At 44.2% G+C, this 13,704-nt stretch overlaps 1 protein-coding gene and 1 long non-coding RNA gene across 11 annotated transcripts in view; one reads left to right on the top strand and one right to left on the bottom strand.

The window, feature by feature from the left end:
• Positions 1–13,704, bottom strand: part of FANCC (FA complementation group C) — a 249,943-nt gene that overhangs the window by 31,007 nt on the left and 205,232 nt on the right. For all 10 annotated transcript variants that reach the window (XM_008257648.4, XM_070049801.1, XM_070049811.1 and 7 more), the window contains one exon: positions 10,430–10,594. In XM_008257648.4, the coding sequence (XP_008255870.3) occupies positions 10,430–10,594 (165 nt within the window). The remainder of the gene's footprint in view (positions 1–10,429; positions 10,595–13,704) is intronic.
• LOC127482834 (uncharacterized) overlaps positions 5,053–13,704 on the top strand; it is an 82,655-nt gene continuing 74,003 nt past the window's right edge. Inside the window, exon 1 of the long non-coding RNA XR_007908670.2 lies at positions 5,053–5,458. This is a non-coding gene — a long non-coding RNA (uncharacterized lncRNA). The remainder of the gene's footprint in view (positions 5,459–13,704) is intronic.

Raw genomic sequence — 13,704 nt, 5'->3', positions numbered from 1 at the left:
ATCAAGCACTCGGAGGTGCTGGGGGGCTGGCCTGGCTGCTCTTCTCCCAAAGAAGGGCACCTTCTGCTCTGCTTTCCTCACCCCGTGCCTTTTTCAGGATTCACAGAAGAAAATATGTCCATTATTACGGAAGTGTCCCGCCTCTGTGAAAGTTCACCTTGCACAGGCCTAAGGCAGGAAGAGCTGTTAAGAAAACGTGGATTTTTGCGTGTGCATGTTTGTCTGTACTGCCACATGTCTCCACAGCAACCAAGACGTTCTGCAGCACTGGGTACAGCATCGTTGAGCAAGCATACAAACAGATTGGTGGTGCAAGATGGTAGTTCCATCAAATACGTGAATGATGGCACCTCCTGCAGCAATATTAAAGAACAAAAACTAGAAAGAACCGCAGTGCGCATCCACAGGGGCAGGGCAGAGCAGAACAGAAGATGGCCCGCTTGTGTCTTGCAGTGTGTTCCCATCTGTGAAGTGTGTTGGCCTTTTTACCCCACAAGGCCTGTCCAAGACATGCTGGGTAACAAGCAGGCCCCAGAGGGATGTGGAGGTGTGCGGCTGGCTTTGCTTTAGGCAACTTAAAGGTAAGAGAAAACTGCTTTCCACAGACTTGTCTGTGTTTATGAGTGCAAAAGAATGACTTCCAGAATAATGGGAGCATGATGAGGAAGTTAACATTTTCTGTACACACTCTTGGAAAGCACTGTTGAACCTGATAAAAGCAGTGTATACTCTGCAGAAATTTTAAACAGCCAGTAAATTAATAAAGAAAAAAAAAACCAGTTTTTAGGGACATAGAGGGGTCATTCTGTCCTAGTAGTGTTAGTGGTTAATAGCTCTCGGCTGTCCTTTTCACACTCTATACTTGTCAGGATCAGAACGGTAGTGTCAATGAGGCGGGCAGATTTAAAACCTGGCTCCTTCAAATGCCTACCTGCTAATCACAAGGAGTACATTCGTTGTATTTTAGGAAACTGGTAGGGCCTATGGGGTTTATATGTATATAATTTTCCCCTTTGAAACAACGCAGAGGCGGCTCCCCATCAGTGCTCCCCCACAGTTGCAGGTGTGGTGCGGGAGAAGCCTGGGCAGCATGCTCTCCCCTGCCACACCTGCTTCTGGGCCCCTACTGACAGACACCTCCTTGACACAGGAAATTCTACTCTGTTCCCCCAAAAGACTCATTTTAGTAAGGCCCATCCCATGAAAGGAGGGAGCAGGTAAAGGAACTGAGGTGGGTGCTTAGTGAATCATTTTGGCTCCACATTTTTAATAGCTATATAAAAAAAAAAAAAAAAAAAGAATGTGGCATTAAAGTCTGCGGCCGGCGCCGCGGCTCACTAGGCTAATCCTCCACCTAGCGGCGCCAGCACCCCGGGTTCTAGTCCGGGTCGGGGCGCCGGATTCTGTCCCGGTTGCCCCTCTTCCAGGCCAGCTCTCTGCTGTGGCCTGGGAAGGCAGTGGAGGATGGCCCAAGTGCTTGGGCCCTACACCCCATGGGAGAGAGACCAGGAGAAGCACCTGGCTCCTGCCTCCGGATCAGCACAGTGCTCCGGCCGCAGTGCGCCAGCCGTGGCGGCCATTGGAGGGTGAACCAACGGCAAAAGGAAGACCTTTCTCTCTGTCTCTCTCTCTCTTACTGTCCACTCTGCCTGTCAAAAAAAAAAAAAAAAAAAAAAAAAGTCTTTGCAAGCAAGGTTCCTGAAAAGGAAGCAATCGTCTAAGGGCAGAGCTGGGCCTGCCTCCATCAAGACAAACATGCACAAAAACAAAAATCCATGCTTTCCTAACAGACGGAGACCAAGGGCTGCTTGGGATGCTAGAGGAACCCACAAAAATTGGAATCAACTTTTCTAGAGAATTGGTAATTCCAAAGAACTGGAAACAATATTCTCCATTACACACCACAGATGCATTTACATGATAACCTGATCCTAGAGAGAGCGCTAACAATATCATACAGACACCAACTTCTCATAGCAAATGCAACCACCACCGAGCAGGTGGGAGTTCCTGTTTGAAATCAGTATCAGTGGATTTTCATTTGCAAAGTTTTTCAGTGACTAATGTGATGGCTGTGTCTCAAGGTTTTTTTTTTTTTTTTTTTTCCCTCTTCCAAGGATATCAGATGTCTCAGTCAATAAATAAAAGAAAATGGATATTTTAGTAACTACTAATCTAATTCTGTCCTATCCCTTTGTCTTTGGTACTACACTAACTTTTCTTCTTTAAACATTCATCTACAAGGAGCCGGCACTGTGACACAGTGGGTCAAGCCACTGCTTGCGATGCTGACAGCCTACCTCAGAGTGCTGGTTTGAGTCCAGCTGCATCGTTTCAGATCCAGCTCCCTGCTAATGTGCCTAGGAAGGCAGCAGAGGATGGCCCACCCTGCCACCCACATGGGAGACCCAGATGGAGTTCCTGGTTCCTGGCTTCATCGTGGCACTTAGGGAGTGAGCCCATGGATGGAAGATCTCTCTCTCTCTTTCTGCCTTTCATATAAATCAATCTTAAATTCATTTACATTATTTGACACCATTAAAGTACTGATTTTTCTTATCTAGATTGAAAAAAGACCAAACAAGGGGCTTGGATCAAAGTTAACCTTTTATTATTGTGTATTTTCTTTATTTTCAGAGCCTTATCTTTCCAATTTGTAAAATGGATATAGCAATATTGAGGGTATTTTGAATAATCTGTAGCTCCTCATGTTAGTTCCATTAGCACTTTTTGTAATTTGATATGCTAGAGCAAGCACACGAGATGAGTAAAATGCTCACCAGTAAATTATTCAAGGAGTATAAAATAGTTCTCCTCTAGGATAGTGAATTCTTTTCTCAATAAGCAGCTTTGGAAGACATACTGTCTCTTTCAGCAATGGGAATTGAACTCATATTTGGCCTTGGTTTAGTGATCCTTTTGTCAGGAGGAAAAGAAAGGAGTGTGAGGAAAATTAATACTAAATATTACCAAAAATCTAATTATCGAGGTGGGTGTTCGGTGCAAAAGTTAAGCCTCCGCTTGAGATGCTCACATCCCGTATCAGAGGGCCTGGGTTCAAGGCCTGGCTCCACTTCCAATTCCAGATTCCTGCTCATGCACATCCTAGAAGTAGCAGGTGATGGCTCAAGCACTTGGGTCCCAGCCACCCACGTGGAAGACCTGGATTGAGTTCTAGGCTCCTGGCTTTGGGCCTGGCCTATCCCAAGCTGTTGCTGGCATTTGAGGAGTGAATCAGTGGGTGGGAGATACCAGTTTCTCTCTCCCTTTCAAATAAATAATAACAAGAGTAGCAGCAACATACTGTCAGTTTTGAATGTTGACTGAGTGCCAGGCACTGTGCAGAGCATATTACAGGCACTGGACTCATTTAAATCTAGGGTGAACACACGTCCCGGTTTCCAGGGACGAGTTTACATCTGTTGTCTGAAGTTCATTTCATTCTCAAAAGTGCTGTGCTCTGGACTTTAAGTTATATCGTCACCCTGTGGAACTCTCACAGACACCCAAGGTCAGCAGGTTGATCAGCCATCCCTTTAACCGCCAGCTGTCTTTACTCGCAGAACACTTCTGACACCAACCGCTTGGGCTCCTTGCGCCCCCTCCTCCCTGAACATACATCCTCCAACCAATTCTGTAGCTCTCCGGACACCAACTAGGTTGTTTAAGAGTTGAATTGCATTTTGAACTAACTACCTGGTGTTTGCACAGACTCCACAAGCTAGTCTCAGTCACATGAGACAGCCAACTGGCTGTATCCATCAGAGGTTTCCCTGATTTCCTCTTCAGGTTTGATAATTTGCTAGAACAGCCTACAGGACCCAGGAAGACACTTGACTTGCTGTTACCTAGTTTATTACAACTCAGGAACGGCCCCTGGAAGATACGCACAGGGCCAAGAGGACGGGGCTCGGGGGTCCAAGCCCTCTTCCTGGTGCACAACCCTCCCAGCACCATGATGAGTTCCCCACCTGGAAAGCCTCTGAACCCTGCAATTCAGGGCTTGAATGGAGCCTGGCTCTGCAGGTGTGATCGAGTAAATCGCTGGCCACTGGTGAGCAGGCAGACGCTGGCATCAGGAGTGTCGCTGCATTCACAAGATGGCTCCTCTGGCAACCGGTCCCCATCCTGCAGCTGTCTTGGGCTCACCAAGAGTCCCCCACCTGCCTAAATTCGGGCATGACTGAAAGGGGCTTATCGTAAATAACAAAAGACCCTTCTGTCACCTCTATCTCTCAGGAAATCCAAAGGATTTAGAGGCATGGACAAAGACCAAATGCAGATTTATTACTATATCACAGTCATATGTTCATTCTTTCTTTCACTTATTCATTGGCTCATTCATTCCAGGCACGGAAGAACACTCTCCATCAGTCATCCAGCTCCTCGGTATTCTGAAGCCGTGGCTCTGGCTTTCCCTCAGACTCACAAAGCACCTCTGCAGGCTCCAGGAGAGGCTTTGCACAATCTGCAGGCTGCAGGTGGCTATGACGGCAACCCCAGGGACAGACATGGACAGTTGGGCTTGACATTTAGGCCAAGAAATTAAAAAGTTCCTCTGGGTTATCTAAACCGCGGGGGAGCGGGGAGAGGCAAGCATCTGCTGCTTAAGAGAAGACAGGCAGCCCAATTCTGAAAGTACATGAGTGTATCTGGAAGCCAAGGCCAAGGACACCAGCCAATTATAAAACAGACAAAATTCCACTGGTGTATTGTGGTAAGCACATAGTTGGAAGGCTAAACACAGGGCAGGGCACATTGGTCAAAGGAAGAATGTGGTTTCTAAATGACCAGGCAGCACACTGGGGAAGAGGGCTGGCGTGGGGGAGGTCATCTGCACTGACTGACTGAGTGAGCCTCCCTGTGTCAACATGTGGCCAGGACGCTCCGTCCGTGGGAAAGTGTCCATGGAAAGGCTCCAGCCCTTACGCCACTGCTTGGGGAACTTGCTGAGCTGAAGCCACAGGAATTGGACACACTGAAGACCACCCAGCATCTGGACAGCCTGTTCCCTATGGATTAGCAGACATCATTTTCCAAACCAAATAAATTTTATTAGTTGTTGAGGGAGAACATGCTATCACAAGTGAAGCCGAGAGGCAGGGAGTGCAGGCCTACGTGTGGAGCCTGCCCTCGCGTCCTCTGAGCCCCGCAGGCGGAGGGCAGGCAGCTCCTCGCTGAGTGCCTCGCTGCCTTGCCAGCCAGCTCTGCAACAGTGCTTTCGGGTTTCACAGTGGATGCCAAGGGACGCGGTCCTCTAGCTTCCCTTGAACTCCACTCTCGTTGAGAGAGTCGTCAGGACATAAAGGCTGCTAAGGCTGTATTCTGTGGTGGAATGCATCCCCAGAGAAATCAGAAATGGAGCCGTCACGGGGAAAGGCAAGAACATTCGACTTAAGAGTAAATATTCTGCACGGTTTCTGTGGAGTGAGAGAAATTTCTGAGGACAGCTGATGGGGTAAGCAGTTAGAACCAGAAGTACGTACTCAGTTAAATGTGTAAACTTTTAAATTTATTATTATTACTCAGTATCTCACACAGACAACAAAGCACTGAGCAGACTCAGGAAATTCAGTTTTACTGGGTAAATTTTGACAGAGGGATTGTTTTAACCATGAAAATTATGTTTTGACCATTTTGAAAAATATGAAATAATTTAACCTTCTATTTCTCTGTCAAATCTTAAAGTCCTGGATTACAACCTTATTTTATATAAGATGAAATCAAAACATGCATTCTTATTTCCAAGAGTTACATATGAAAGTAGGAAATAGTGTACTAGGAGCTACTTCCTCTGAACTAACTGTGAGAACAGTGATGGTTTTGAGCTTGTTCATTTTCCAAAAGCTATGATCCATAAAAACCCATTTGAAGAGAGAGAAGACTCACTAGGAAAGCCAAAAAATTCAAAACAAGGATACAATAAAACCCTGGGAGTACAGATTTTCTAAAACCTATGTGTGGAAAACACATCAACCACTCTGTGAAGATCCCAGAAACTGAACAAATAGAAAGACAGATGTGCTCTGGGACAGGTGGACAGAGGGTCTTAACCTTATAAAAATACCAGTTCTCCTTGAGTTAATTTCTTTATCCCTAACATGAATCTTCCCACATATAACACTAGGCGTCTTTTCGGGGGCTAGACAAATTGGCTTCAAAGCTTATTTGAAAGATACAACAAGCAATAACAGCACAAACTGAAAAAGAAGAGAAATGAGAGAGAACTAGCCCAATTTTGTATTAAGCACTTTAGATTCCACCACTAAAACAAAATGGTACTGGTGTACAAACATATAATAGGCCAAAGAACCAGAACAGAAAATAAGAAAATAGGTTCAATGGTAGAAAATTGAGTTTATGACCAAGGTAGCTCCTTAGATCAGCAGGGGTATTTGTGATGGGGGGGACTTACACCCTTATCACACGCAAGATGGTGGAAATGTTCTGCAACTTGCAAATATGAACAACCCTATTATTTACTTTTACATTTTTATTTATTTTGTGGGTTTCAAAGGCACACAGAACTCTTCCCTCTGCGCTGGTTCACTCCCCACGTGCTACTACAGCCAGGGCTGAATCAGACTGAAGCCAAGAGGAGCCCAGAAACCAATTCAGGTTTCTCACATGGGTGACAGGGATCCAGACAGCTGAGCCATCATCTCCCGTCTCTCTGGTGTGCATCAGCAGAAGGCCAGAATGGAAGTAGAGGCAGGACTTGAACCCAAGCACTCAGGGGATGAAGGCATCCCAAGCCACATCTTAACCACTAGGCAAAAATGCCTGTACTTAGATCGCTAGCTTTAAGAAGGAGAAATAAAAGAACTGCCTTGTGGGGAGCAACTGAGACTAGACTAAATTACTGGAATTAAGACTTATTCTATGCATCTGCTCTCCCACAATATGGCGCTGAGAGAGAGACCAAACAACCTCTACGCAGCTGCCTCACCAGTTTGACTGATAAGCGGCAGCAGCTGATCCTGCTCCTGATTGAAGGAGAGCAGCGTACTCGGCGTGTGGGTAGCAGAGTTGGGATTGGTGGAAGAGGACTATAAAGGAGGAGAGAGACAACATACACCTGAAGGAACATCTAAGGGGAACACCTGTGCAGCCCCTGAGAGAGCCGGCCGGCGGTGTGCCGCTCCTCCGCGGAAGCGGGGAAAGTGGCGGGGGGGGCGGGGGGGGGGTGCCGCCCCTCCATGGAGGTGGAGGGGCCGGCAGCTAACCCAGGACGGCGTCGTTCCTCCGCAAGTGAGGGACCAGCAGCTAACCCGGGAAGAGCCAGGCAGAAAGAACAGCACAGGGTCTAGTGTCGTTCCTCCGCGAATGGGGGAGCGACATTGCCTTCTTATTCCATGGCTTTTTTTTTTTTTATAAAGTCACTTCATTAATTTTTTTAAAAAGTATGTGCCAAATGACCAAATCTGAACAATTATTGGAAGAGATAAAAGTGACAACACTTCAGAAAATTCTCTCACTCAGGTACCAGACACACTACTCTTGAGGAACTGGGCTAAACTGTGAGGAAAAAGCAAAAATCTGCAGCGGGGAGGGTATGCATTTAACCTAGCAGTTACAGTGCCCCTTGAGACAGTCAAATCCCTTATCAGAGTGCCTGGGTCCAAGTCTCAGCCCTGCTCCTGACTCCAGCTTCCTGCTGATGCATATAGAAGCAGAACTGTGTTTCTGGCTCCCAGCACCAGCCTGGCCTCAGCCCCAACCCTAGCTGCTGTAGACACTTAGGGAGTGAACAAGCAGATGTGTATGTTTTTCACTTCTCCTGTATGTCATTCCATCTCTCAAAGTATGTATATTTTATATATACAAGGGTTATTCTTCACTTGGCTTCCAGATGTTGATTATTTATTTTATTTATTTAAAAGGGAGGGTTACAGACAGAGAAGGAGAGACAGAGAGAGGTCTTCCATCCGCTGGTTCACTTCGCAAGTGACCACAACAACCAGGGCTGGGCCAAGCTGAAGCCAGGGGTCAAAAGCTTCTTCCAAGCCTCTCATTTGGGTGTAGGGGTATAAGCACTGGGCCGTCCTCCATTGCTTTCCCGGTTGCATTAACAGGGAGCTGGACAGGAAGTGGAGCAGCCGGGATTGGAACTGGCACCCATATAGGATGCTTGCATTGCAGGCAGTGGCTTAACTGCTATCCCATATTATGTCTTATACAACAAAATGTTTCAAATATTGTTAGGATGTGAATTGACTGCAGCATAAATTTTGAGGCCATTTAGAATTTGAACCCAAATTAATTGAATAATGTAATTATATGTGACACATTAATAGCTCATCAACAGACCTGTACTTCTTCCTCACAGTGGATTCTCTGGACATGCCAGATTTGCTGTGTTCCTTGTGACCATCTAGTAAGAACAGCAATTAGGCATGGAAGATCTTTTATATGAAAACTATCCACACATACAGGTGGTACCAAAGTACATCAAGTATTGAATAACTATTTTGAATCTCATGGTATTTCCTGAAACAATTGTGCTGATATTTGTCCTGACAATGCAAAAACAACAGCGTGTACTGCTCATATAAATCACAGTTCCGAACAAGTATGACTGTACTCCTCATTACTGCCACATGCTCATAGCCAAACACTGCTGGTTTCAAATCAGAATGCATGATGAGACAATATAAAATACTGATTTTATTGAACTGGCACTCTGGGGAACAGTGTGCTTTTAAAAAATATTCTGGGGAGCGGGACGATGGTGCAGCAGGTTAAAGCACTGCCTGCGAAGCCAGCATCCCATATGGGCACCAGTTCAAGTCCCAGTGCTCCACTTCCTATTTAGCTCTCTGTTAATGCAACTGGGAAAGCAGTGGAGGATGGCTCAAGCGCTTGGGCCCCTGCATGCACATGGGAGACCTGGAGGAAGCTCCAGGCTTTGGCATGGCACATCTATGGCCCTTGCATCTATTTGGGGAGTGAACCAGAAGATAGAAGATCTCTTTCTCAAACTGCCTTTGAAATAAATAAATAAATAAATAAATAAATAAATATCTTTTAAAAAATCTGGGGACTGATGTGGTGCAGAGGATTAAGCCACCACTTGCGACACTGGAGTCCCATTTCTGAGTGCTGGGTCAAGTCCTAGCTGCTCCTTTTCCAATCTAGTTTCCTGCTAATGTGCCTAGAAAGACAGTGGAGAATGGCCCAAGTGCTTGAGCCAATGCAACCCATGTGGGAAACGCACATGGAGTTCCTGGTCTCTGCTTCAGCCTGGCCCAGCCCTGGCTGTTGCAGCCATTTGTAGCAGTGAACCAGCAGATAGAGGATCAATCTCTCTCTTTCTCTGACTCTCTGTCACTCTGCCTTTCAAATAAATAAGTGTTTAAAAAATATTCAGTGTGGTAGAAAGCAAAGTATGCACAAAGCACGTTTGTTCCCAACCAAAAACAACTAGTTTTTTTTTTTTTAATTGACATGAATGACTAGCAATCAATCGTCATTCATACTTGGGCACCGTGGTACATACTTTTTCAAAAATTAGCAAAGTGACCAGGTTTACCTCAAAAAAATTGATAGTATTTGTGACTCACAATAAATCTGAGCTTTTAAGCAGAAATGAAAATCTTGGAAAATCTGTGTCCACAGTTTTGCAATACTTAGACATTTCACAGGAGATGGGTGGTAACAACTATTATGCTTTGATGTAAGGAAATATGTCAATGTTTGGAAGCTCTCCACAACTCAATGAACCAAGATTTTCCGAATGATCCAGGCAGGATGCTGCTACAAAATCACGCACATGCAAAAAATGCTTCAAAAGTGCAAGGCAGACAAATGGGTTGAGCTGTGACAGAATAGGAGATTCCACATGGCAGCTAACCTATAAAACCTGGCCATTTTCAAATTATGGTGAGGTGTCAAAGCACATTATCCACAATTATTTGACATGATGGTTAGAACACGCCCATCTTTTCCAGCTTTACATTTTTGTAGGACTAGATTTCTTCAGATGCTTTACCGAAACAATGCATGCTGCCAGACTGAACACACCATTCAGATATAGGAATCCAGCTGCCTCAGGTAGACACGGAGGTTTACAAAAAAGGCAAAAACAATGCCACCTCATCTGACAATATTTTTTGTCTTGCAAAAGATCACTGTTTTTCATTAAAATATGCTATTTACGTTAACAAGTAATCCCTGTATTATTTTTTAAATTAAGTAACAGACATATAAAAATTCCCACTTTAACTTGGAATATGGTAAATGTTGATAGGTATAACCCATCTAAAACAAAAGTCTTTGGGATCCTCAATAACTTTTAATAGAATAAAAGGATACTGAGATAAAAAAAAAAAAGTTGAAAACTGCCATCATATAACGTTTCTAATATACAGAAGCATTTTAAGAAAAGAAAAAACAAAGTTGCACAACAGGATAAAAGGACATGACTTACCCCAAAAAGGCCTCATTTACAGCTTCCAAGAATTTAGGCCAGAGGATTTCCTGAGGCTCATGTCCATGGTAGATAAGCAAAGCCTCTACCAGTGGTTCAAACTCTGGCAGAGTAACAAGTGGGATGCAAATTCGTGATAGGGACATTACTCGTTCGGGAGCCATTCTATGGAAGAAATAAAAAATAGTTGTCCAAATCTGAGCGCCACACTTAATTAAGACAACATCTTCATGCTGGAACAGGTCCTTTGTTTTGCACTTAATATACACTGTACCAATTTCCTCTTCTATCCTTGCCAGTAATATTCTCTATTTTTATTTCTTGATAATTCTAGTGGTCAAAAAGGGCCATTCCATTGCTTTAACTTGCATTTTCCTGGTAACTTGAAAGACTGTATAATTGCTTGTCACCCACTGGCATTTTCTCTTGAATTTGTTTCTAAATTTACGTTCTACTCATGCATCTAATAAATACATATGGATCTTTCACTATATTCAGGGCTCTGTTTGAGGTGCTAGTGACACAGAGGCAAAAGATTACAGAGAAATGACACAAAGACAGGTGATACCAAGTGTCATGCTTAACAGGAAAGCACACTGTGGGGCTAAGGATGTCCAGAATCTACTCAGAGGATAGCATTTAGAAAGACAGAGAGAGAGGCAGGCGCCATGGCTCACTAGGCTATTCCTCCACCTGCAGTGCTGGCACCCCGGGCTCTAGTCCCAGTTGGGGCACCGGATTCTGTCCCGGTTGCTCCTCTTCCAGTCTAGCTCTCTGCTGTGGCCTGGGAAGGCAGTGGAGGATGGCCCAAATGCTTGGGCCCTGCACCCGCATGGGAGACCAGGAGGAAGCACCTAGCTCCTGGCTTCGGATCGGTGCAATGCACTGGCTGTAGTGGCCACTTTGAGGGTGAACCAACAGAAAAGGAAGACCTTTCTTTCTGTCTCTGTCTAACTCTGTCAAAAAAAAAAAAAAAAAAAAAAAAGGAGAGAGAGAGACAGACAGAAATCTTCCATCCACTGGGTTACTCCCCATTGTCCATTGTAATGGACAAGGCTGGGTGACATCGAAGTGGAGAGCTAAGAACTCAATCCAGGTGGCAGGGACTCAACTCCTGAGCCATCACCTTCCAGGGTCTGTACTGGCAGGAGGTTTGAACAGGAGCCAGAGTGAGGAATTGAACCCAAGCACTCTGATGTGGGAGGCGAGCCTCTTAACCAGCAGGCTAAAACACTTCCTCTAGAAGGTGACACTTAAGCAGATATCTGAAGGAAGCATATGAACAGACCATGGACATAGCCTGGAGAAGAGTGCTGCAGGCAAACGAAAAGCAAATGCAAAGGTCCTGAGTATTAGAACACAGCAGGGAGGCCTACGTAGCTCGACTACGGTGCGCCCAGGGGAAGAAGTTGGACAGGCTTTTGTTAACCATGGTGAGAACATTGTGCGTTTTTTAATTTTTTTTTTATTTAATGAATGCATTTTTACACTTTAGGAATACAGGGGTTCTTTCCCCCATGCTCCCCACCCAGCTCCCATCCCACTTCCCATCTCCTTCTTCATTATGGATCATTTTTAGTATGACTTTATATACTGAGGACCAACTCTATGCTAATCATAGATTTCAACAATTTGCCCCTACCTTGTGCGTTTTTAAAATTCAGTTTCACTTCTATCAACTTTTAGATAGAGCTACTTGAAATAGTGAAGTAGTTGTTGGAAGCTTATGAAAAATTGTGCTTTAGGAGGAGCTCTCCCACACCCATTTTCTGACCTCCAGAGGTAATCACTTTCCACTCTAATTCTTTAGACATTCAGCACAAACAACAGCATCAGTGAGACACCCACATCACCGTGCAGAAGAAAGAATATAGGACACTGCTGAAGTGAGCGTGAATAAGTACACGCAAGCACTTTGGGGAATATCTGGAAGCATCCTGCTACCATGTTTCTGACAGGTTAAGGAGACTTAAAGGAACTCTAAAAGCTACAGTCTATCCTGCTGTGTATCTTTACACAAATGAGCAAACAAATAAATCATAGTTTATTTACAGAATAAAATGTTATATGAGAGCTAAAAAATGAATGAACTAAACCTACATCATCCAAACACATGTCAAAAATATAATAATGTGGGGCTGGCATTGAAGCATAGCAAGTAAAGCAAGCATGGGGAGTGAACCAGTAGATGGAAGCTCACTCTCTCACTCTCTCTTCTCTCAGTAACACTTTCAAATAAGTAAATTATTTAAATACACACACACACACACACACACACACACACAATGAATGAAGCAAGCTGCAAAAAGATATCCACAATATGTCATTACTTATATCAAATTTTAAAGCATGTACAACAGGGGCCACCATTGTGTTGTAGAGGGTTAAGCCAACATTTGTGAAGCCATCATTCCATATGGGTAACAGTTCAATTCCCAGCTGTTCCACTTCAGATCCAGCTCACACCCAATGCATTTGGAAAGGCAGTGGAAGAGGGCCTGGGTGCTTGGGTCCCTGCACTCACATGGGAGACCAAGAAAAGTTCCTGGCTCCTGGCTTCGGTCTAGCCCAGCCCTGGCCACTGCAAACATTTGGGGAGTGAACCAGTAGATGGAAGACTCATACACACACACACACACACACACTCTCTCTCTCTCTCTCTCTGCCTCTCAAGTAAATAAATCTTTAAAAGAAAAAAAAAGCAAACCATGTACAACAAAACATAATGAGGGAACTTCAAAAAGTTCCTGTAAAAAAACAGAATTAAAAGGTAAGTTCATTTTGGTGTAAACAAGTTTAACAGCTTTTTCACACCATGCATTTTCCGTGAACTTTTTGAAGACTTCATATATATATGAAGTAAAAGTGTTAAAAAATGATAGGAAGAATCTATACCACCTTATTGGATGTGCTTTCCTGGGGAGGGGAAGAAGAAATGGAATGGGAAAAAAGAGGCTTTTCACAGCAACACTTATTTCTTTAAAAAGATTAAACTTAAATGCTAATAAAAATAGTAGGACTGCAAAATTTGGACAATGGGTATAGAGTTTTCTACTTGCCATAAATGTTTCATGCAGGCATGTCTTGGACATATTTCAGGTTTGGTTCTAGACCACTACAATAAATATTTTGGCTTCCAGTGCAAGTTATGTTTATGTTGTACTAAAGGCCATTTAAAACATTTTTATTAATATAAAAAGAACAAACTTTATGCATTCCATAGGTATAGTTTCAAGACAATCACACTTCCCTCACTCCCCTATTCCCCACCAATC

Source organism: Oryctolagus cuniculus, chromosome 1 (assembly GCF_964237555.1).
Source record: "Oryctolagus cuniculus chromosome 1, mOryCun1.1, whole genome shotgun sequence".
NCBI classification, from domain to species: domain Eukaryota; kingdom Metazoa; phylum Chordata; class Mammalia; order Lagomorpha; family Leporidae; genus Oryctolagus; species Oryctolagus cuniculus.
The sequence above is the reverse complement of the archived record's forward strand: the minus strand, read 5'-3'. Positions and strand labels throughout refer to the sequence as shown.